This window comes from Neoarius graeffei, chromosome 2, assembly GCF_027579695.1.
Source record: "Neoarius graeffei isolate fNeoGra1 chromosome 2, fNeoGra1.pri, whole genome shotgun sequence".
Taxonomy (NCBI): domain Eukaryota; kingdom Metazoa; phylum Chordata; class Actinopteri; order Siluriformes; family Ariidae; genus Neoarius; species Neoarius graeffei.
Window position 1 is genome coordinate 21,403,783 of NC_083570.1, and position 23,265 is coordinate 21,427,047.

Sequence of the window (23,265 nt, forward strand, 5' to 3'; positions counted from 1 at the left end):
TTGGTTTACGAGTAAGTTTTGCCCTGACTAAGATGGCGGACGCTTTAACGTGTTACACCCAGTGGAATTTAGTAGGCGGTGTCTTCCGGGGTTAATACACAAATTGTCAGGTTGCTGTTTGGCCACTAGGTGGCGTTTGGATGAGGAAGTGAAGTGAACGGAATGCAGCCCACGAGGAGGAAGCGAGCGAGAAACACTAATCCAGCTGTGTAGAGCCGAGCATAGCGGATGTGCAACGTTTACGATAGATAGATAGATAGATAGATAGAGTGTAGTTTAATCATCATGGCGAAGAACACCGACTCTGATCGATTCCGCAAAGTGGATGTGGATGAATACGACGAGAACAAGTTTGTAGACGAAGAGGATGGAGCAGAGAACCAGCTGGGTCCGGATGAAGCAGAAGTCGATTCCCTCATCAGACAATATCCTTCTGTTTATGTTTCAAAGTCTTATTAGGTTACATATGGCATGGAACAAAATCCTGCATTCTGTCCTGGTGAAATATGTTTCCTATGTGGAGTTTTTTGGCATTGTGTTGCAATCTTGATCAAAGAATTCAGATTCACTCATGTCCTGCAGCTGGCCTGCAGATTTACCTGTAAAAATATCATCAGTGTGTCTTTACTCATTGCCTGGAACTGCTACTGGCAGCCAGATAGAGCAGAGCAGAGCAGCTGTGAATGAGCTGTTCAATAGTGTCTGTCACAAGGCTGTTTTGTGTCTAGGTCCAAACCAACTGACTTGTCACTTCCTACAGAAGTGTACTACTTGTATCTCATCTCATCTCATTATCTGTAGCCTCTTTATCCTGTTCTACAGGGTCGCAGGCAAGCTGGAGCCTATCCCAGCTGACTACGGGCGAAAGGCGGGGTACACCCTGGACAAGTCGCCAGGTCATCACAGGGCTGACACATAGACACAGACAACCATTCACACTCACATTCACACCTACGGTCAATTTAGAGTCACCAGTTAACCTAACCTGCATGTCTTTGGACTGTGGGGGAAACCGGAGCACCCGGAGGAAACCCACACGGACACGGGGAGAACATGCAAACTCCGCACAGAAAGGCCCTCGCCGGCCACGGGGCTCGAACCCGGACCTTCTTGCTGTGAGGCGACAGCGCTAACCACTACACCACCGTGCCACCCTGTTTTAGGAAATCATGAGGATTTTTTTTTTTTTGTTCTCAGACAGATGGCATTGTCATGGAAGGCTACACAGCATCTCGGATGCTGATTATGATTTATATGATCTGGTTAGAGAGAGTATCTCTGAGGTTTTTTTTTTTTTTTTACATGGACAACACTGATTTTGCTATCAGAAGTGGATCCTAAAATTGGTGTTCTTGTGGTACAGGGCAATGCTTGGAGCAGTAGATGCACACTATGGGATTTTGTTCAGACTTTGCGCATAGAGTGTGTGTGTGCAAGTTGAGGAAGTTGATTTCTTCTCCATATATGACCATTGTGGCTGACACTAAAGCCTACTTCCTGTTTCTGACTGACTTCGGCCTTTCTGTGCTGAAACCTGTTCAAGGCATGTTGAATCGTGTTTTTCCTCCTTAACTCCAGTCTGTAAAGGGAACCTTATGGAAGCGTTGCATGCAGTGCTGAAAAACCCACCAATCAATACGAAGAATCAGAATGTCAAGGTGAGTCAGGAGAGCAGTGGTTTGGCAATATGTCTGTGAAGTTATTCAGAGGTATCGGCTTGTCTGTCATGCAGAGAATTTGCACTGTACTAAACTTGTTGCTGTCTGTTCTTTTGCATTGGACTTTTCTGCATTTGAATAAGTACTCAGTACTCAGATTTTATGTTTCATTACAGGTATTTATACCACAGATCTGTATGAATCGTTCCTTTAGTAGCAAGTCCCACAATTGAGGTATTTCACCCACGTGACCAAGTCACGTGACGCAGCCATTTTGGACGGCACGCTTAAGTCCTTCAGTGCAAGGCGGTATGAGATGGTGGAGACCTTTGCACATTTTAACAAGAAAGTAAGCTGTGATTCGTGTTAAATTGGATCTGTCTTTTATCACAAACACTGTACCCAGCCTTGGTATGGAGCCCTGTTTATTTATTTCTGTGTCCCGTTTCTTTCTAGCCTCTGTTATTGCGTTTTATGTCTGATGTCTGCTACATGCAACCCTAGACAAATTAACACTGCCTTGTTTCACTGCTCAGATGGGTTAACAAACACTGACCCATTTACTTTTTGCTATATATTTTATCAAAATTGCGTTAACTGATAAACTAACCTGAAATGAAATGATCACTGCAAAGTCTGGAGTACTCTGTTGGCTCCCAATCCTGTCTCTTCACAGCTGCAATCCATTTGGCCCTCTTGTCTGGGTCAGTAGGAAACCGGTAGCGATGTGTCGGTCGCGAACGATCCGGTTCAAAGAGCCGGCTCTTTGAAGTGAACGACGGGAGCCGAATTAGTTTTTTGTCCTTAGGTGCCTCAGAGAGAGAGAGAGAGACTTTCACAAAAAAAGTTGCTGTCCGATTGCGTCTTTGTGTTGTCTATTACCATTCAAAGGAAAAAAAAAGTAGCATGGTGTACGCCTACTTTTTTTGGTTGGGGGGGTTGATGTCATTCACAGCTGCGAAAATACGAAAATTGGTGTAATGCTTAAAGCTGTGGAGCGCAGGGGAGAGGAGTCTGTGAGGCACCTGAGGAGGGGAAAATCAGCTGTGTATTTTATATTGGTAATATAACACAGTTTTGCATTATGTTTGTGAGAAAATAATTTATTAATTGGTAAGTAAGTTTTATTTCTATAGCTAGAACATTGTTACACTGCTATACTTTACAAAGCTTTACAATGGCTACAAAAACTAAAAAATAAAATGGAAAACATCCTATTGATAAAATATAAATAATAATGTAATTAATTAACTAGTTAATTGCAGCAATTAAATCAAAAATAAAATCTCAGGAGCCGTTTGGGAGCCGAAAGAGCCGGCTCCTTATAGTAAGAAGAGCCAAAAGAGCCGAAATTCCCATCACTAGAAACCGGTAAAAGGAGCGTCCTGCACGCTGTCTCTGTCTGTTGTGGCAGCCCACAGCACAACAAGCAAACACCATGGTTATTTATAGAGTGCTTACTGACAAATTAATCTATTCTAGGTGTCTGTAACACGGTTTTTTTTTCAAGCTGGTTCTCCCTCTCTGTCTGCAGCGTTAGTATGTAGCTTGACGTTCAAAATGGCGGACACCGGGGCGTCACGTGACCCTGTGACGTCAGGTGAAATACCTCAATAGTGGACGCAGCATGGGGACAGGTTGTTGTTGTTGATGCTAAGTGCTGTGATTTGTGTGTGTGTAGGACCGTGCTGAGGGACTGGTACTGAAAGTGCTCAGTTCCTTCAAGACAAGTGACATAGAGAAGGGAGTGCAGTCTCTGGATAAGAACGGCGTGGATCTGCTGATGAAGTACATCTATAAGGGCTTTGAGCGTCCGTCGGAAAACAGCAGCGCCATCCTGCTCCAGTGGCACGAAAAGGTACCATGTGTGCTCTGTAATGCTAATCCAGTCCTGAGACCGAACACAGCACAGTTTATCCTGCTTTATACCACAGCGCTGTTGAAATCCCTGTTCTAATTGGCCAGAAAATGGTGATTCATTTCCAGTAACAGAAGCTTTGACTGTAGTTCCGGCATCAAAGTAAATCACAGGTTGATATCAATGTGCTAGTTTTAACGCGTTATGGTTTCTATAGTAACAGTGAATCCATATGGACTTGTATGCTTCACGAGAACAGATCTAAAGCCAGTATCTCACTGGGCTGCGACAAATTGCGAACGTCATTCGCGAGAGAGTTTCAAAAGTGTCTTGAAACATTCGCGGGGCTTCTCAATTTCCTCGCATGAGTCGCAAAGTGTCGCTCCTTCGTCGCTGAAATTTTGAACATGTTCAAAAAATTAGCGCGACAAAATTTCTCTCAAAACAGCCACAAATGCGTCGCAAAGCCGTCACAGACCCTTCTCAAGTCAGTTTCCGTGAGACAGGAAGTGCGAGTTAAGCCAGTATCTCACTGGGCTGCGACAGCCTGTGACTAGTTGGAGACACAACAATTGCGATAAAATATGCGAATATCAATTCAGTGTGATTCCAAGTGAAAATTGTCGCGAATTCGCATATTTTATCGCAGTTGTTGTGTCTCCAACTAGTCGCAGGCTGTCGCAGCCCAGTGAGATACTGGCTTAAGGAAGGCGTCCCCAGTGTCAGGTTGATATCAATGTGCTAGTTTTAACGCGTTATGGTTTCTACAGTAACAGTAAATCCATATGGACTTGTATGCTTCACAAGAACACATCTAAAGCCAGTATCTCACTGGGCTGCGACAAATTGCGAATGTCATTCGCGGGAGTTTCAAAAGTGTCTTGAAACATTCGCGGGGCTTCTCAATTTCCTCGCATGAGTTGCAAAGTGTCGCTCCTTTGTCGCTGAAATTTTGAACATGTTCAAAAAATTAGTGCGACAAAATTTCTCTCAAAATAGCCGCAAATGCGTCGCTGGTGTCGCAAAGTCGTCACGAACCCTTCTCAAGTCAGTTTCCGTGAGACAGGAAGTGCGAGTTCAGCCAATATCTCACTGGGCTGCGACAGCCTGTGACTAGTTGGAGACACAACAATTGCAATAAAATATGCGAATATCAATTCAGTGTGATTCCAAGTGAAAATTGTCGCGAATTCGCATATTTTATCGCAATTGTTGTGTCTCCAACTAGTCACAGGCTGTCGCAGCCCAGTGAGATACTGGCTTAAGGAAGGCGTCCCCAGTGTCACTGCTTTGTAACAGGCAGAGGCAAAGCTGTAGCTTAAAAGTAGACGGCCTTTCGATTTCATAAAATCGGTGAAATTTAGTACCCTCTGAAATTTGGTCATTGTGATGTATGCTTATTTCTGTAATATCTTTTAAAAATCCAGGCCATTCTGTGGCTGGGAAGTTATTTAATTTGAGGTGATTCCTGAACAAATAATGTGCATGAAATCGCTCGCTTCAAGCAGACAGAGTAAATCCATGTGCACATGCGCAGGTTTGCCTTGACCGTACAATAACAGTTGCATCATTCTGTTGCTAAATGAACAGCTGATCATATCGCTGACCGCCGATATTTATTAGTTTGGTCTTGCATTTCCTTTCCTTTGCAACATGACGTCTTTTCTTCTCACTTCCTGTTACTGTAGTCGGTCTTTCATGTTTAATTTACACACTCACATCCTCCATTTCCCTCTCCAGTTTCAAATTTGTATCCCATAATGCTTTGCGCGAACAGGGAAAGCCTACCACGTCGTGCATGACGTAGTCTCTTGTTTTGCGTCATGGTAAGGAAGAAAAAAATAGCGGAGAATTTAGGCCAATGTGTCCCTAAATTCTTTAATTGTTCTATTTAGCTTTCGGTCCACTAAACAAAAATAACTGGGTGTCGGAAAATTTTTATGACAAACTTGAAAAAATCCGAACGGCAGTACAGCTTTAAAGTTTTCAGATATGGAAAAGGTTCCAGGGCTTTACAGGTTAATGATAAGCTGTGTTTATTTTGTCTTTCTCTTTAAGAGGCTGATGAATGAATGACTCTTTATAGCAGCTGTAACAGGAACTAACTTGTTTTGAGGAGACATTTAAATATCAAAATGACATGATGTCCTTTACGAAACAGAAAGGTTAGCATTGGAAGTTTGCTGTGTTAAGAGAGGAATAAATCTCTTTGGGATATACGGATAACTGTGCTGCATCACACCACCCCATCTTTGGTGCTTTTCCTATAACAGCATGCCCCCAAGCGCATACAACATAATGCAGCTAATCCAACACTTATGCTCATTATCTAGCATTTGCCAAGTTGAATGAATTGTAGTGGATTAGATTAGAGCGGTACAAAACTGTGAATAACTTGTTTTGTAGTTCTTAAAAGGTACAAAGTTTGACTCTAGAGTCTTGTTATACTATAGTGTGCTGAATTAGAGAAATATTGATTTGTCACCTTGAGCCAGAATGTGTGTGTGTGTGTGTGTGTGTGTGTGTGTGAGAGAGAGAGTGAGTGAGAGTACCAGTTAAAAGTTTGGACTTGCCTTCGAATTCAGTAGTTTTTCTTGATCTTTTTTTTTTTTTTTAAATTAAGACACTTCATATCTTAAAGGTCCCATGGCATGAAATTTTCACTTTCTGAGGTTTTTTAACGTTAAAATGAGTTCCTCTGACCTTCTTAAGTCACCCCAGTGGCTAGAAATGTCATAATGTGTAAACCAAACTATGCCCAACATTTGTCAACATTTGAGAATGGCGCGTCAAAATGGCGCGTTGATAGGCTCTTCCCTTTACTACGTCAGCAAGGGAGATGATCCCCATGCCCCCCCTCTGGATTCCCACCCACTGTATGGATTGCCCGCCCAGCTCAAAAGTTGCCACCATAGATACGTCACTTCAATTTTGTAGTGAGGAGACCATAGAGGACACAACAATATGGCACCACCTAAGCGAGCGAAACATGGAAATTGTGCTGTACATGGATGTGACAACACAGAAAGGAGTCTGTTTTTACTGCCGACGGGAGAGCCCCTGAAGATGCAGTGGCTTAATTTTATTTACTCCAATAATACGCCGTCGAGTCTACCTAAGACGGTGTATGTTTGTTGGAAGCATTTTCCTGATGAATGTTTCCACAACTTGGGACAGTACAGGGCAGGTTTTGCACATCAACTGTCACTGAAGCCTGGGTCCATACCAAGCATCCCTGCCGCATCAGCAACAAACACCGAACAAGTAATGGCCCTTTTCCACTACCCTTTTTCAGCTCACTTCAGCTCACTTCAGCCCGACACGGCTCGCGTTTCGACTACCAAAAAACAGAACGACTCGGCTCGCTTCAGCCCTGCTTAGCCCCTAAAACTCGCACCGTTTTGGAGTGGGGCTGAAGCGAGCCAAAGCGAGCCGAGTGAGGCTGGGGGCGTGAGCAGACACTCCCCTGTGCACTGATTGGTGAGGAGGAGTGTCCTCACATGCCCACACACGCCCCGCGAGCACGCTGGGATCTGTAAACACCGTAAACCCGGAAGAATAATAATTACGAATTACGAGAATTATGAAGCCTTATGCGCCTCGCCTCATCTATACGCTCTTGCCAGTATCTGTTGGCATTGTCAGTGACAACAAGCCACAGAACCAAGACCAGCAACACTAACGACTCCATGTCCTCCATGTTTATTGTTTACTATCCGGGTTGTGAGACTACCGCTTAAAAGCTCACTGATGTCACTGTTTGCGCTGCTTAACGACATCACGTGACATCCACCCACTTTCGCTAACTCCACCCAAAGTGTCCACCCACTTCCAGCCAGCACGGTTCAGCGCGGTTGTAGTCGAAATGCAACTCCAACAGCCCCACTCAGCTCGACTCAGCACGGCACGGCTCAGCCCGACTCAGCCGCGTTTGTAGTGGAAAAGCGGCATAAGTGTATAACTTAAGTCGTTTTGCCGTGTTTTAAAATCGGTGCGTTAGCCTTGCAATGGCTACATTAGCTGTACAGCTAACCGCTTCCTGCAGTTAGCCAGGTACTCTGCGCTACAAAACCAAAAAGCATGCAGCATGCTCTGTTAAACTGAGTTTAGTCTGGAAATTGACTAACTTATGAGCTTATGTTTGACTATTGCTCCGCAATGCATGTCTTCTGTTGGATAAGCGATATGTTGCTGTAGTTGCTGCTTCTATCCTCTTTGGTTATGGAGTGCGTGTTCAAGCCTAGGGTATTATACGTTCGTAAACTACCACTCCGAACACTCTCACTCTCTGTTCTCTGTCACGTTGAGTTTACGAAAGGAGTCCGAGGGAGAACGGGGTTTTGTCTTAGCAGCGTGGCTACAGGCGCTGATGGCAGCGAGTATGTGTGCGCGCAGCTTGGTCAAGCCCCTCCCCCTCCCCCCATGGCCCACCCTCTACCCTTCCCCGCCTCCTGCTTCTCATTAGCAAAACGACGCACTGGGAAAAGGGCTGAAATGGGTCTTTCTCCCAGGAGGCTATATCTACGTGCCGAGGGTTCGTTTCAAGAAAGGCTGCGGATATAACATCCGGAAGCCTCCACGAGCCCGTTTAAAGCATCAACAAGCCACCATGCCATGGGACCTTTAAAATAATGATGGATGTTGTTTCTGTTAGGATAATATGAATCACTACAGTTACGGAATACTGTGTTTTTATTGTTTACTATTTACTGTTTGAATTCAAACACATTACATTTTACTAATTAATCTTTGACAAGGCACACCTGTTAATTGAAATGCATTCCAGGTGACTACCTCATAAAGCTGGTTAGGGTAATGCAAATAACAAAAGAAAGCAGTGATTCTTACATTTACACCGTATTTCATTGCAGACAGTACGAACCCAAGATGTTTCATGCTTTGTCTGGTCAACTTCATTTGTTTATGGTTATTTATATATACAGTGGTGCTTGCAAGTTTGTGAACCCTTTAGAATTTTCGATATTTCTGCATAAATATGACCTAAAACGTCATCAGCTTTTCACACAAGTCCCAAAAGTAGATAAAGAGAACCCAGTTAAACAAATGAGAGAAAAATATTATACTCGGTCATTTATTTATTGAGGAAAATTATCCAATATTACATATCTGTGTGTGGCAAAAGTATGTGAACCTCTAGGATTAGCAGTTAATTTGAAGGTGAAATTAGAGTCAGATGTTTTTCAATCAATGGGATGACAATCAGGTGTGAGTGGGCACCCTGTTTTATTTAAAGAACAGGGATCTATCAAAGTCTGATCTTCACAACACACGTTTGTGGAAGTGTATCATGGCACGAACAAAGGAGATTTCTGAGGACCTCAGAAAAAGCGTTGTTGAAGCTCATCAGGCTGGAAAAGGTTACAGAACCATCTCTAAAGAGTTTGGACTCCACCAGTCCACAGTCAGACAGATTGTGAAGGAAATTCAACACCATTGTTACCCTCCCCAGGAGTGGTTGACTAACAAAGATCACTCCAAGAGCAAGGCGTGTAATAGTCAACGAGGTCACAAAGGACCCCAGGGTAACTTCTAAGCAACTGAAGGCCTCTCTCACATTGGCTAATGTTAATGTTCATGAGTCCACCATCAGGAGAACACTGAACATCAATGGTGTGCATGGCAGGGTTGCAAGGAGAAAGCCACTGCTCTCCAAAAAGAACATTAGCAAACTGCAGACAAGTAGCAAAGATCACATGGACAAGCGAGAAGGCTATTGGAAAAATGTTTTGTGGACAGATGAGACCAAAATAGAACTTTTTGGCTTAAATGAGAAGTGTTATGTTTGGAGAAAGGAAAACGCTGCATTCCAGCATAAGAACCTTATCCCATCTGTGAAACATGGTGGTGATGGTAGCATGGTTTGGGCCTGTTTTGCTGCATCTGGGCCAGGACGGCTTGCCATCGTTGATGGAACAATGAATTCTGAATTATACCAGTGAATTCTAAAGGAAAATGTCAGGACATCTGTCCATGAACTGAATCTCAAGAGAAGGTGGGTCATGCAGCAAGACAACGACCCTAAGCACACAAGTCGTTCTACCAAAGAATGAATAAAGAAGAATAAAGTTAATGTTTTGGAATGGCCAAGTCAAAGTCCTGACCTTAATCCAATCGAAATGTTGTGAAAGGACCTGAAGCGAGCAGGTGATGTGAGGAAACCCACTAACATGCCAGAGTTGAAGCTGTTCTGTACGGAGGAACGGGCTAAAATTCCTCCAAGCCGGTGTGCAGGACTGATCAACAGTTACCAGAAACGTTTAGTTGCAGTTATTGCTGCACAAGGGGGTCACACCAGATACTGAAAGCAAAGGTTTGCATACTTTTGCCACTCACAGATATGTAATATTGGATCATTTTCCTCAATAAATAAATGACCAAGTATAATATTTTTGTCTCATTTGTTTAACTGGGTTCTCTTTATCTACTTTTAGGACTTGTGTGAAAATCTGATTGTTTTAAGTCATATTTATGCAGAAATATAGAAAATTCTAAAGGGTTCGCAAATTTTCAAGCACCACTGTGTGTGTGTGTGTTTTTTATATATATATATATATATATATATATATATATATATATATATATATATACACACACACACACACACACACACACACACACACACACACACTTTTATATATAAATATAAATAAAAACATGCACAAACCCCATCCATCCATCTTCTACCGCTTATCCGGGTCGCGGGGGTAGCAGTCTAAGCAGAGCAGCCCAGACTTCCCTCTCCCCGTCCACCTCCACCAGCTCTTCCGGGGGTAATACCAAGACGTTCCCAGGCCAGCCAAGAGATGTAATCTCTCCAGCGTGTCCTGGGTCTGCCCCGGGGCACTTGATGCACAAACCCCATTTCCAGAAAAGTTGGGATATTTTCCAAAATGCAAAAAAAAAATCTGTGATTTGTGAATTCACAGGAACCTTTATTTAACTGACAAAAGTATAAAGGAAAGATTTAATAGTTGTGCTGACCAACTTAATTATATTTGGTAAATATAAATGAAGTTATAAATTGATGCCTGCAACACACTCAAAAAAAAAAAGTTGGGACAGAGGCATTATTACCATTGTGTTACATCACCTTTCCTTTAATAACACTTTTTAATCATATGGGATCTGAGGATACTGATTGTCGCAGTTTTGCAATTGGAATTTTTGTCCATTCTTGCTTGATACAAGACTTCAGCTGCTCAACAGTCTGTGGTCACCGTTGTCTCATTCTCCTCTTCATGATGCACCATACATTCTCAATTGGAGACAGATCTGGACTGGCAGCAGGCCAGTCAAGCACACACACTCTGTCTACGAAGCCACGCTGTTGTAGCCTGTGCAGAATGAGGCCTGGCATTGTCATGCTCAAATAAGCATGGACTTCCCGGGAAGAGATGTTACCTTGATGGCAACATATGTCTCTCTAAAATCCCAATATACACCTCTGGGTCAATGGTACCCTCACACATATGTAACTCATCCATGCTGTGGGCACTGATGCACCCCATACCATCATAGATGTTGGCTTTTGCACCTTTCTTTGATGTTAAACTGGATGGTTGCGGTCACCTCTGGTATTGAGAACTCGATGTCCGGTTTTCTTGAAAACAAGCTTAAATCTGGACTCATCTGACCACAGCACACATGTACACTGTCTTTCAGTCCATCTGAGATGAGCTCAGGCCCAGAGAAATTGGTGGCGTTTCTGGATAGAATTGATCCATGGCTTCCTCCTTTCCATAATGTAGTTTTAGGTTGGATTTCTGGATGCAGCGGCAGATTGTGTTAAGTGACCAGGGTTTTCCGAAGTACTCCCAAGCCCATGTGACTATATTTGCCACATTAGCATGACGGTTTCTCAGGAAGTGCTGCCTGAGGGCTCAAAGGTCACAGGCATTCAATAGTGGTTTCTGAAACTTGCCGTCTGCACACAGACGTTTCTGAATTCCCTGAATCTTTTGACAATATTATGGATCGTAGATTTTGAAAGAGTTAAATTCTCTGCAATCTTGCATTGAGATGTTCTTTTTGAATTGATTAACAATTCTCTCACAAATTTTGGCACCAAGTGGTGCGACATGACCAATCTTTGCTTTCAAAGACTTAGCCTTTGGTGCATGCTCCTTTTATACCCAATCATATTACCAATTAACCTGCTTATTGTGGAATTTTCCAAAATGGTGTAACTTGTAGTTATATCCTATGAACTTTTCAGTCTTATTTTGCCTCTGTTTCAACTTTTTGAGTGTGTTGCAGGAATCAAATTCTAACTTTTATATTTTGGAAAATACACCAACTTTTCTGGAAATGGAGTTTGTGTGTGTGATTTTTCTTTTTATCATATAGACACATTCACAAACAAAGTATGCAAATATATCAAAACAATTAGATTTCCTGACGAGTGAGGATATTGAAAAATATGTCATGGTTGTCGTTCTGTGTCCTGGATATAGTTCGTATCAAAAAATTTGAGTGGTGTATTTCCCAGTAAAGCACGTGTTTTATATTTATATATAATATATATAAAGTTTACATACAGTGACATGAATGTCATCTTGGATATGAATGTCATGGCATTATTTGGGCTTTCAGTTATTTCTCTGAACTGTTCTTTTTCTGTGGCAGAATGATTGTACAGCATACATCCTTAAAACAAACAAACTAGAATTCGGTGCACAATTTTCTTTGGGTTTTCCGAAATCAACACAAAAGTATTCATTCAGGGTCAAAATTTACGTACAGCACACCTTATATGTGGGTAAAATGTCTCTTCGCAAGATTCACTTTGACCAAAGATTTATTGTTTACTATGAACAAACTTCTGGCAGAATTCTGGTTGGATATTTCATGACTCTTCATGGTAGAATTGGTGGAGTTCATTATTTATTTATTTATTTATTGGCATGGACTCAACTTATAAGCACGGTCTATATATTTTCAACAAGGTTGAAGTCAGGGCTTGCTTTAAGCTTAATGTTAGCCTGCTTTATCCTCCACAACCAGCTCTGATGCGTGTTTGGGTTCATTGTCCTGTTGTGACTCCCAATCATGTTCAAGTTTCCAATGGTTTGAGGTTATGCTGAAGAATTCTGAGGTAGTCCTCCTTCTTCATTATTCACTTTGTGCAATGAACCAGTTCCACTGGCAGTAAAACAGCCCCAGAGCTTGATGCTGCTACCACCACCACCAGCTGGTACAGTGTCCCTCTGTACATGGTGGTCATTGTGGCCAAACAACTCAATCTTTCTCTCATCTGAACATACAGCTATCCTCCAGAAGGCTTTTTCTTTGTCCATGTGGTCAGTTGCAAACTTTAGTTAAGCTTGAAGGTGTCAATTTTGGAGCAGGGGGTTATTTCTTGGATAGCAGCCTTTTAGTCCATGGTGATATAAAACTCACTGAACTGTAGACAGTGATCCATCAGCTTCCAGTTCATGGCAGGGCTGTGCCATGGTGGTTCCCAGGTTGTTTCTGACCATCCGAACTAATTTCCTTTCAGCTGAAGGTGACAGTTTGGGTTTTCTTGAAGCAAAGTGGCTTGGCAAAGGGACTACACCTCCCAGTAACTTATATAAAATTGTTTGAACTGATCTTGGGATTTGCAGTTGTTTAGAAATGGCTCTAAGAGACATTCCTGAATTGTGTACATCTGCGATCCTCTTTCTCCGCTCTGCACTGAGCTCCTTGGACTTTCCCATTTTACTGTGTGTTGGCCAATCCAATGAGTGCTGTAAACAAACCCTTTTTATGAAGGCACAGAGAAGCTACCAGCTGTAGTCAATCATGATCACTAACAGGAAGTTAAGAGACCTTGGCAAGATGAGAGATGTTTTGGAAGTCTCAGCACCTCTGAATTAGTAATCTAAGTGAGTGTATGTATCATTTTGACCCTTTGTTTATTTCAGAAAACCCAAAATAAATTAAAACTTCTGCACCAAATTCATGGTTTTTTTTTTCTATTAAAGAAATATGCTGTACAATCATTTCGCCACAGAAAACGAACAGTTCAGAGAAATAATTGAAAGCCCAATATTGGTATGACGTTCATATCCAAGATGACATTCATGTCACTGTATGTAAATTTTTGACCACAACTGTATATATAAAATACACACGCATACAGTGCTGGAAAAAAATTGAGACCACTGCAAAATTATCAGCTTCTCTGGTTTTATCATTTATAGGTATGTGTTTGAGGAATATTTGTGTTATTCCATAAACTACTGACAACATTTCCTCCAAAGTCCACGTTAAAATGTTGTCACTTGGAGCATTTAATTGCAGAAAATGACAACTGGTCAGAATAACACACACACACATCACATCACATTATCTCTAGCCGCTTTATCCTTCTACAGGGTCGCAGGCAAGCTGGAGCCTATCCCAGCCGACTACGGGCGAAAGGCGGGGTACACCCTGGACAAGACGCCAGGTCATCACAGGGCTGACACATAGACACAGACAACCATTCACACTCACATTCACACCTACGGTCAATTTAGAGTCACCAGTTAACCTAACCTGCATGTCTTTGGACTGTGGGGGAAACCGGAGCACACGGAGGAAACCCACGCGGACACGGGGAGAACATGCAAACTCCGCACAGAAAGGCCCTCGCCGTCCCCGGGGCTCGAACCCAGGACCTTCTTGCTGTGAGGCGACAGCGCTAACCACTACACCACCGTGCCGCCCGTGGTCAGAATAACAAAAGATGAAATGTTTTCAGACCTTGAGTAATGCACAGAAATCAAGCTCATATTCAATTTTAAACAACACAATACTAATGTTTGAACTTAGGATGAGTTCAGAAATCAGTATTTAGTGGAATAACCTTGACATTTAATCACACCTTTTATGCGTCTTGGCCTGTTCTCCACCAGTCTTTCATGTTGCTCTTGGGTGACTTTCTGCCACTGCTGGTGCAAAAAATGCAATCAGCTCAGCTTTGTTTGATGGCTTGTGACCATCCATCTTCCTCTTGATCATATTCCAGAGGTTTTCAATGGGGTTCAGGTCTGGAGATTGGGCTGGCCACAACAGGGTCTTGATCTTGTGGTCCTCCATCCGCCCCTTGATTGACCTGGCTGTGCGGCATGGAGCATTGTCCTGCTGGAAAACCCAATCCTCAGAGTTAGGGAACACTGTCAGAGCAGAAGGAAGCAAGTTTTCTTCCAGGATAACTTTGTACATGGCTTGATTCATGTGTCCTTCACAAACAAAAATCTACCCCATTCTAGCCTTGCTGAAATACCCCCAGATCATCGATCCTCCACCAAATTTCATAATGGGTGTGAGACACTGTGGCTTGTAGGCCTTTCCAGGTCTCCATCTAACCATTAGATGACCAGGTGATTGGGGGGGCTGAAAATTGAGCACGTCAGAGAATATGACCTTATGTCCTCAATGGTCCAATCCTAATGTTCTTTCGCAAACCTCAGCCTGGCTCTTCTTTGCTTCGCATTGATGAAGGGCTTTTTTTCTAGCTTTGTAGGACTTCAACCGTGCCTGGAGGAGACTGTTTTGAACCATTCTTTGTGTGCACTTAAGTCCAGCTGCCATTTGCCATTCTTTTTGTAGGTCACTTGATGTCATCCTACGGTTGTTGAGTGACATTTGAAGGAGTTGACGGTCATCCCGGTCAGTGGAGAGTCGTTTTCTCCCTCTGCCAGTCTGTAACTTTGTTGTCCCTAGAGCCCTGCACTCCCACGGGAGTCCCGCGGGACTCATGGGACCTGCCGCAAAGCAGTGCGGCGCGGGACAAATTTTGAAAGCTCATTGCGGGTGCGGGCGGGAGTGCACATATGTGGCACGGGCGGGAGCGGTGATAAGCTGCAGTCCCGCTAACTAAAAACGTGTTTGAAATAAAATTTATAAATTATTAATTTATGTCTATCATATATAATTTGTGCTGGATATTTTATTTGGCATTAATAAAAACATTTTAAGATGCCTAAATTTGCAGAGAGAGTCAGATTGCCAGATTGAGTGAGGAATGGCATCTTAAATTTGCCATTGATCACTCTAATGACTTGCAGTTCACACCCAGCTAGCAAGAGAACCATGAGTGAAGTGATTTACTGCTTGCGTTAGTCTACAACTCTAATCAGAGAGACAGGTTACACAGTGACGGTAGGCTTGACTCAATGCTATCCCAGAAATCCTTCCTGTAATATGCAAATTTGGCCGCCTCTGATTGGACAGCCAAATTTGCATATTACAGGAAGGATTTCTGGGATAGCATTGAGTCAAGCCTACCGGCACTGTGTAACCTGTCTCTCTGATTAGAGTTGTAGACTAACTCAAGCAGTAAATCAATTCACTTCTCTTACTAGCTCTGCTTTGCAATAAAAAAAAACAAAACACACCATTGGTATAAAGCAAGCCCATTCACTTTTTTATGCTGATCAGAGAATTACAATGGTTTCTCATGCGATAAAAATGTACAATTCGCGATTAAATATTTTAATCGCGTGACAGCATTATTATTATTATTAGAGACACTACATGCTGAATTCAGAAACAAGGTAAATAATAACAAACGTGAATGTGAGCTGTAGATATTTATGCTCAAATCCACTCAAAGTAGGGGGCGGGGCACCATCACGCTGTGTCAAGACAAGAACTTTCCTGAGAAATAACGCGAACGTCTGCATCATGCGGGATTTGCGGGTGGGAGCGGGACAAAAAAAATCATAATTCTTTGCGGGTGCAGGCGGGAGCGGGACTGCACAATGCGGGCGCGGGCGGGAGCGGGACTGAAAAATCCGACCCGCGCAGACCTCTAGTTGTCCCCAATGCTTGCTGCTTGACCTTGTTCTTATGAACTGCAGTCTTTGAACTTTTGAGGATGAAGCAACCTGACGCACGCTCACTTCACAGTTCCTTCTGCCAGTAAAGCCAGAACTGAACCCATCTTTTTCTCACTCAAAACTTTTCTTTTTAACTCTTTTGGTATGATGAATAGATGGTCACTGTTTTTGCCATCGAAACTGGTCCTATTGTAAGAGGATAGTGATGAATGAATGAATGAATGAATGAACCCTTTATTGTCACTAGTCACAAGAACCAGCGAAATTAGCTGTCAACCTGTGATTTTTTTTAGTTTGGAGAGCAATGCGGAGAGAGTCTCTCAAAAGCATAGACAATAGACAGACGAGACAGCAGAAGCAGGAAAGATAAGGGGAGGGAGAGGCAGAGAAATGCGACCGCCTTCCGTGGAAGCATGGAGAAGGAAAAAAAAACCACGTGATGACCACGGCAGTGGTTTTTTTTATATTTTTTTAATACTTTTCCTCATTGAATAAGATTTGGTTCAGGTGATCAGTTAATCAGTACCTCAGTCAGTAAAAGGAGGTGTGTGTGTGTTGGAATTCCAGCACAGACACTGGAATGAAATGGCTGCCATACACAGAGATGCTGATTTTCAAACAAAATTGAAGTGGTCTCTTAATTTTTTTTTTTCCTGAGCTTTGTGTGCGTGTGTAAGATGCCATTGTACTGTTTTACTACCAGTATGTTCAAATTAGCCATGTCTTTCCTTAGGCTCTTTCTGCAGGAGGCGTGGGCTGCATTGTCAGAGTACTGACTGCACGAAAAACCGTTTAAACATTGACTGCTCCACGCCGCAAATGGAAAACCACAGGAGGGATGCACCTGCCTGTACATTCAGAACAAAGACGAGATTTTTACAGGGTGCTGCAAACAGCTCACATCTCACTTTGTTTTCTTTCTGTCTACTTCAGTCTGCCTCTTTTGCTCAGTCTCCTTGCATTGCTCACATACACATGTACATGCATACATGACCTTTACAATCTTTTTAGCTTCCCTAAGGAAGGCATTGCACCTTATGTATTCTGATTTGAAATCTGTTTGCCGTTTTTGGAAGTTTTTTTTTTTAAAATATGATTTGATACGATATCAAATTCGGGTTAATATGTTACAGTAGCACCAGACTTCCACCTGTTGCAGCCATTTCAGCCCTTAATGCTGTATTCACTCTTTAAAAAAAAAAAACCCAAAGGGCATTGGCTGCTTACGACACACATGAACACATTATATAACAAAATGTACTGTAGGCACATCTTAGCCTTCTGGTACTGCCTTCTTTGGACAGTTCTTCCTGCACTGCTGGGAATTATTCTGAGTGTTTAAAAAGAAAAAGTTTCTTACTGTCCAGGGAATGACGATTACTCCTATTCTTGTGTAGAGTACTAATGCTCACATTGTTTATATTACTGGTCATTTTACTATGTCCGTGTGTATCTTAAAGGGGCATTCCAGAATAGTTATGTTATTTTGTATTACTAATCTGTAGCTCTGTAATGCATCTCCTTGCATTTTGGCAAAACTTAAAGCTGTCATGTTTTTACTCATCAGAGGCTTGGGTTATGCAACACAACATGGGTTATGCAAATCTATTTTGAAATAATTAGGACTTGATCAACCATTCTTTAATGCTGTGGACTGCTTGTGAATCATAATGCTATAGTCCACTTGCATGTAACGTCACAGCCGATCCAGATTGTAAACAGACACCATCTTGTCGGTCAAACGCCATATTTCCGCCATCGCAATTTACCGACACTGACTTTCGTTGTTTTTCGCCCAAATCTGCAAATATTACCGTGCCACAATGCCGGAGAGTTGTATGGCATATAAATGCCTCAACAGGAGAGGTCAGAAATCGGGAAGAAAGTTTCATAGGCTGCCACGGGACCCTGACAGGCGCGCAAAATGGATTGCTGCTATCAGCCAGGCCGATCCAAACAACAACAAGGCATGGGTACCGACTGGAAAGAATGATCACTGGTGCCTGTGCAGTGACCATTTCATCTCAGGTTCGCCATGTATTTATTCCAGTATATCCATGTGGTATCAGTACTAGTACTCAATACTTAAGTGACTTACCCATCCAATGAGGATTGTTATTTTCTTGTTTACAAGATGCCGCGGCTGACAAATCCTGAATTTCTGTAAAGATAACTGTCCAGAGATTTATAAGCATGCAGTGCTTCACCACTGAACAGCGAGGGAAAGTTAATGAGGTAATTATACACATCTGGGTATTCTACCTCTGGCAGTTCAATATCCACTGACACGGTCGTGAAAACTACGTCCGGTAATCGATAAGGGTCACTAATCTGTAGGTCGTTTATTTTAGACATATATCTAGTTATCTGTTCATTAGAAAAATGAGCCGTCTGGTCCGTCGGTTGAAATTGATCCATTTTGTATATGAGTGCAACAATATTCAGCTGTGTTGTTGACCGATAAGATGGCGGCTGTTTACATTCCAGCCGGGATTCGGTCACGTGACTGCAAGAGGTCTATTGGGGGGGGGGGAAAAAAAGAAATAAGTTACTCATTCAGTTGAAGAATGTGGAACCTACCCAGGTGTGCGAAAATCTTTGGTTCTTGAGCTGCTGTGGAAAGGAATTAAAAGACACTGATTTCCAAACTTGGGGAAAAAAATACGGAAACTTAAAAGTACGGTTGTCACTTATACAGGGGGCTGCAAAAGTACACTACCGTTCAAAAGTTTGGGGTCACCCAGACAATTTTGTGTTTTCCATTAAAAGTCACACTTTTATTTACTACCATAAGTTGTAAAATGAATAGAAAATATAGTCGAGACATTTTTCTGGCCATTTTGAGCATTTAATCGACCCCACAAATGTGATGCTCCAGAAACTCAATCTGCTCAAAGGAAGGTCAGTTTTATAGCTTCTCTAAAGAGCTCAACTGTTTTCAGCTGTGCTAACATGATTGTACAAGGGTTTTCTAATCATCCATTAGCCTTCTGAGGCAATGAGCAAACACATTGTACCATTAGAACACTGGAGTGAGAGTTGCTGGAAATGGGCCTCTATACACCTATGGAGATATTGCACCAAAAACCAGACATTTGCAGCTAGAATAGTCATTTACCACATTAGCAATGTATAGAGTGGATTTCTGATTAGTTTAAAGTGATCTTCATTGAAAAGAACAGTGCTTTTCTTTCAAAAATAAGGACATTTCAAAGTGACCCCAAACTTTTGAACGGTAGTGTAGGTATATAGTAAGGATTATTCCAGTATTATTAGTATTATATTAGTGGTGCTAGGTTTCATTTAATACTAGAATTCATTAAAAGCTAGGGTTTTCGCACGCAAGCCATGTTCTGTCGATGCCATGATTCAGTTCATACAGGAGGCTTGCCAGGAAATTGATGCTGATAAAGACCTTTGTGTCGGAGTGTGCATGGGTGTCCACACTCGACTAGTGGAGTATGTGAATGCCGGGGGCAAACAGTTTGAACATTTGAGGGATTAATATGTTCATTATTGATATGTTTGTATAATCAATAAAATAACATTTTGTGCGAACGTTTTGTTTTTCATTACCGTATACCTACTTTTGCAGCCCCCATATACAGTATTTAGGTGCTAAAGCCATTGTCTTTAGACATTCTCTTAGGCGCTGTTTACACATACCTGGGTATTTTTAAAAACGCATATTTTCTAAACTCTGTTTTCCAAAATAACTTCGTGCACACAGCTGCGTTTCTTTTAAAAATTACGTTTATATTGATCCGCATAAATACGCTGTCAAGAGCTGTTAAACTACGCCAGAGTGTGCAGGCAACTTTTTTGACGACATCGACAGAAGCACGCATGTGAGTACACTCGCCCTGTATGTACGGACGTACCAACTCTGCGAGTGACAGGAGTGAGGATTGCGACATTCTGAAATTTTCCTGCCATTCCTCCGGGACGACAACGCCATTCTTGAAATTCTCCCACCAGATAGCAGTCCGTCCAGGTCGAACCCAAAATCGCCGACGCTGGCGGTGGTACGGTCGGGCTCTTTTGGTCACCAGAAGCTCCGCAATTGCTGCCCTCCGAGCCCTAATGCGTCTCTGCTGGTCAATGAGCTTTATGAGCTTTATTCTCAAAAGCAAACAGGCGAATATAGCTCTTAATAACAGAAATGCTGCTACTCTGAGAGTTTCCATGCTTGTCATATGTACAGTGGTCGCTCTTTTGTGGCGCGAAGATTGCCTATAACTCCGTTTTGGTCTCTTTACACACAAACGCAAAACGGAGTTTTCAAAAAATCTCCACTTTTGCCGGGGTTTTTAGAAAGAATCGTTTTCAGAGGAAAAAACTGTGTATAAACGAAAGGCACAAACGAAGGCAAAGGTCTGCGTTTTTAAAAATACCCGGGTATGTGTAAACGGCACCTTATTTTGTGCATTAATGCAGCCTCTGAAATTTCTATAGCATTTTCCTTTGAATGAAAGGAAATCAAAGAAGGAAGAACAAATAACCTGGAGAAAAAAATCAATATGGAAAATGTAGGAACCCTAAAACAGGAAAAGTGAAAAGCTAATAGGTGTTAAAGCTAGGGTAGGTAATTTATTTTAGAAACTTTTTTTTTTTTCCCCATGAAATTCTCTTTACACTCTGACAGCAATTAGCCCAGGAGTAATAGGGTTATACCCGGAACAAATTAGTAACAAGCTGAAAATTTCAATTTCAGAATATGTTCAGAATACCTTTAGGAATAACATACTAAAAGTCCCCGGAAATCTCCCTTGTGCTCTCTGAGAAATTCAAGATGGCGTCCAAAATGGCCGCCAAATGGAGATCTGCCCATATCTCAGGCCCAAAACAAAATATTAATGCAATTAAAAGGTCAGAATATATGTTTTGTAGGGTAGGAGAGTAAATTCCAACATGTATTAATTACAGTGTATTAACATTATATAATAACAATGTACACATTATTATAACAGTATATTTGTGTATAGTGTGGATCCATTGGCTACTCGTTCACTCCGTATCATCCTATTCTGTTCACAAAACAACACAATTACTAGGGGTTGGAGCACTTATTTTCATTAATATTAATTAAAGTAAATTGGTGGTGTAAACTGAAAAATGGCATGTTAAAAGGTCATGCTGAGTTCAGTCATTTTTAAAAGGTCATGCTGAGTTTAGTCATTTTTTGTCCGAACACACTGGCATTGCTAGTAGTAAAGACTGGCGCTAGAAACTCAAAGATTAATTTTTTTCCACCCTTAAACAAGCTTGAATAAATTCCCTCCTTCACTGATGGTACAATAAAGGTCCAAGCATTACAGCTGAGGCACTGAGAAGTGTTTAAGTCTACTCATTGTTTATAAGCAAGAGCTTTTATTGAGGCAGACCTTTTTGTCATGAAAGTCGCTGGAATGTTGAAGAAGTGTACTGAAACAGCTTGCCATTGTAGTGTTAGAAGATAGAGTTCTCAAATTTAATTTCCCTTTAATATTTTATCAAAGCTTAAAGATGCACTAAATATTAAGGAAATTGATGTCTAATTGTTGTCTTACATTATGTTCATGTATGTAGGTAGCCTACTAAGCTAATCTGTCAATCATGTCAACCATCAAATTCCATGTAATTTCCACATTAATGACCTTGTAATCTTGGTTAATTTTAACAGTGTGACAATGGTGAATTTGCATTGCTTGTATGAGAGAACATATAATTTAACATTTTAATTGCATTTATATTATGTTTTATCCCTGAGATATTGAAAAATCTCCAATCGGTGGCCATTTTGGACGCCATCTTGAATTTCTCAGAGAGCACAAGGTGGATTCCCGGGGACTTTTAGTATGTTATTCCTAAGGGTATTCTGAACATATTCTGAAAAATTCAGCTTGTTACTAATTTGTTCCGGGTTGGACTCAATTTTGAGCTAATGCTCTTGGGCTAAATGACACCCAGATAGGGGAAAAAAAAAATCTGTCATCTGTTGCAGGCTGTGAAAAGCCTGTCCAGTCATTTCATTCGGTCTCTTGCCTATGCACTCATTGTACGAGACCGGATTATTCCACAAGCCTAGGCATACATATTGCGAAAGCTATCAAACTATTTGCACAAGAATGGCAGACAGACAGAATTTCCAGTTACACCTAATGTTCATTGTTGACATTCATTATGATTATGCTAGGTGTTTTTCTTACATGTGAATGAGAGCATTGGATGTGATGTGCTACGCGTCTGTCCCTCGTGGATTCATCCTCCAGCAGCATACGTTCAAAATCTAGCTTCCTCTTGCTGGTTTCCGCAACATTGCCTACTCTACCTTTTAATACACCAGAAAATCCATACATTTGTTTCATGAGACGGCTTTAAACCTCAAACGTTTGGGATATCCAAAGAATTTCAAAAGATGAATTTAACAGCACATTCAGGAGTTTCCCATGGTCTAAACAAAGAAATATTTTTCTGTAAACCATGTCATGGCTGTTGGAGGTGAAAAGCCAGGATTATAACATGTATCAATGCCTTTCTTTTTTTTTTTTTTTGCCTGGAATGCTTCTTTAAGCTTTGCTACTCTTAAGCACTTACTGCCAATTTAAAAAAAAAACAGGAAAAAGTTCAGTTGGGTCTGTAAATGCTTTTGCCTGTACTCAACCACTCTCAGTAGTTAGATTTTTTTTAAAAAGCAGACCTTCACTGTTGAACACACATAGAACTAAACAAACAGACCTGTTTCACTGACTGCTCTTGTGACCAAGTGCAAACACATTCTACAAACCAAACTGGTGTCCCACTGCCTTATTAAGTATTCCTTTTTTATGTGTGTTGCTTTTGAAAATGAATAATAAAGATTTATACATATGATCAAACAGAGTTGCATGTTATATCCTTGATTATTTTATAGGAAAAGTACAAGCAATATAATACACAT

The 23,265-nt window shown here is 41.6% G+C and overlaps 1 protein-coding gene across 1 annotated transcript; it reads left to right on the forward strand.

Annotated features, from left to right (window-relative positions):
* The first annotated feature begins 140 nt into the window (after positions 1-140).
* Positions 141-23,203, forward strand: arpc5b (actin related protein 2/3 complex, subunit 5B). Its single transcript, XM_060913987.1, has 4 exons — positions 141-424; positions 1,585-1,658; positions 3,340-3,516; positions 17,080-23,203. The coding sequence occupies exons 1-4, from the start codon at positions 286-288 to the stop codon at positions 17,140-17,142; spliced, it is 453 nt and encodes a 150-aa protein (XP_060769970.1). The 5' UTR covers positions 141-285; the 3' UTR covers positions 17,143-23,203.
* The last annotated feature ends 62 nt before the right edge of the window (positions 23,204-23,265 follow it).

Coding starts and splice junctions, on each gene's coding strand:
- arpc5b (XM_060913987.1), top strand. CDS start 286: ATGGCGAAGAACACCGACTCTGATCGATTCCGCAAAGTGGATGTGGAT. Junction 425..1,584: donor AGTCGATTCCCTCATCAGAC/AATATCCTTCTG, acceptor CTCCAGTCTGTA/AAGGGAACCTTATGGAAGCG. Junction 3,517..17,079: donor TGCTCCAGTGGCACGAAAAG/GTACCATGTGTG, acceptor GTCTTTCCTTAG/GCTCTTTCTGCAGGAGGCGT.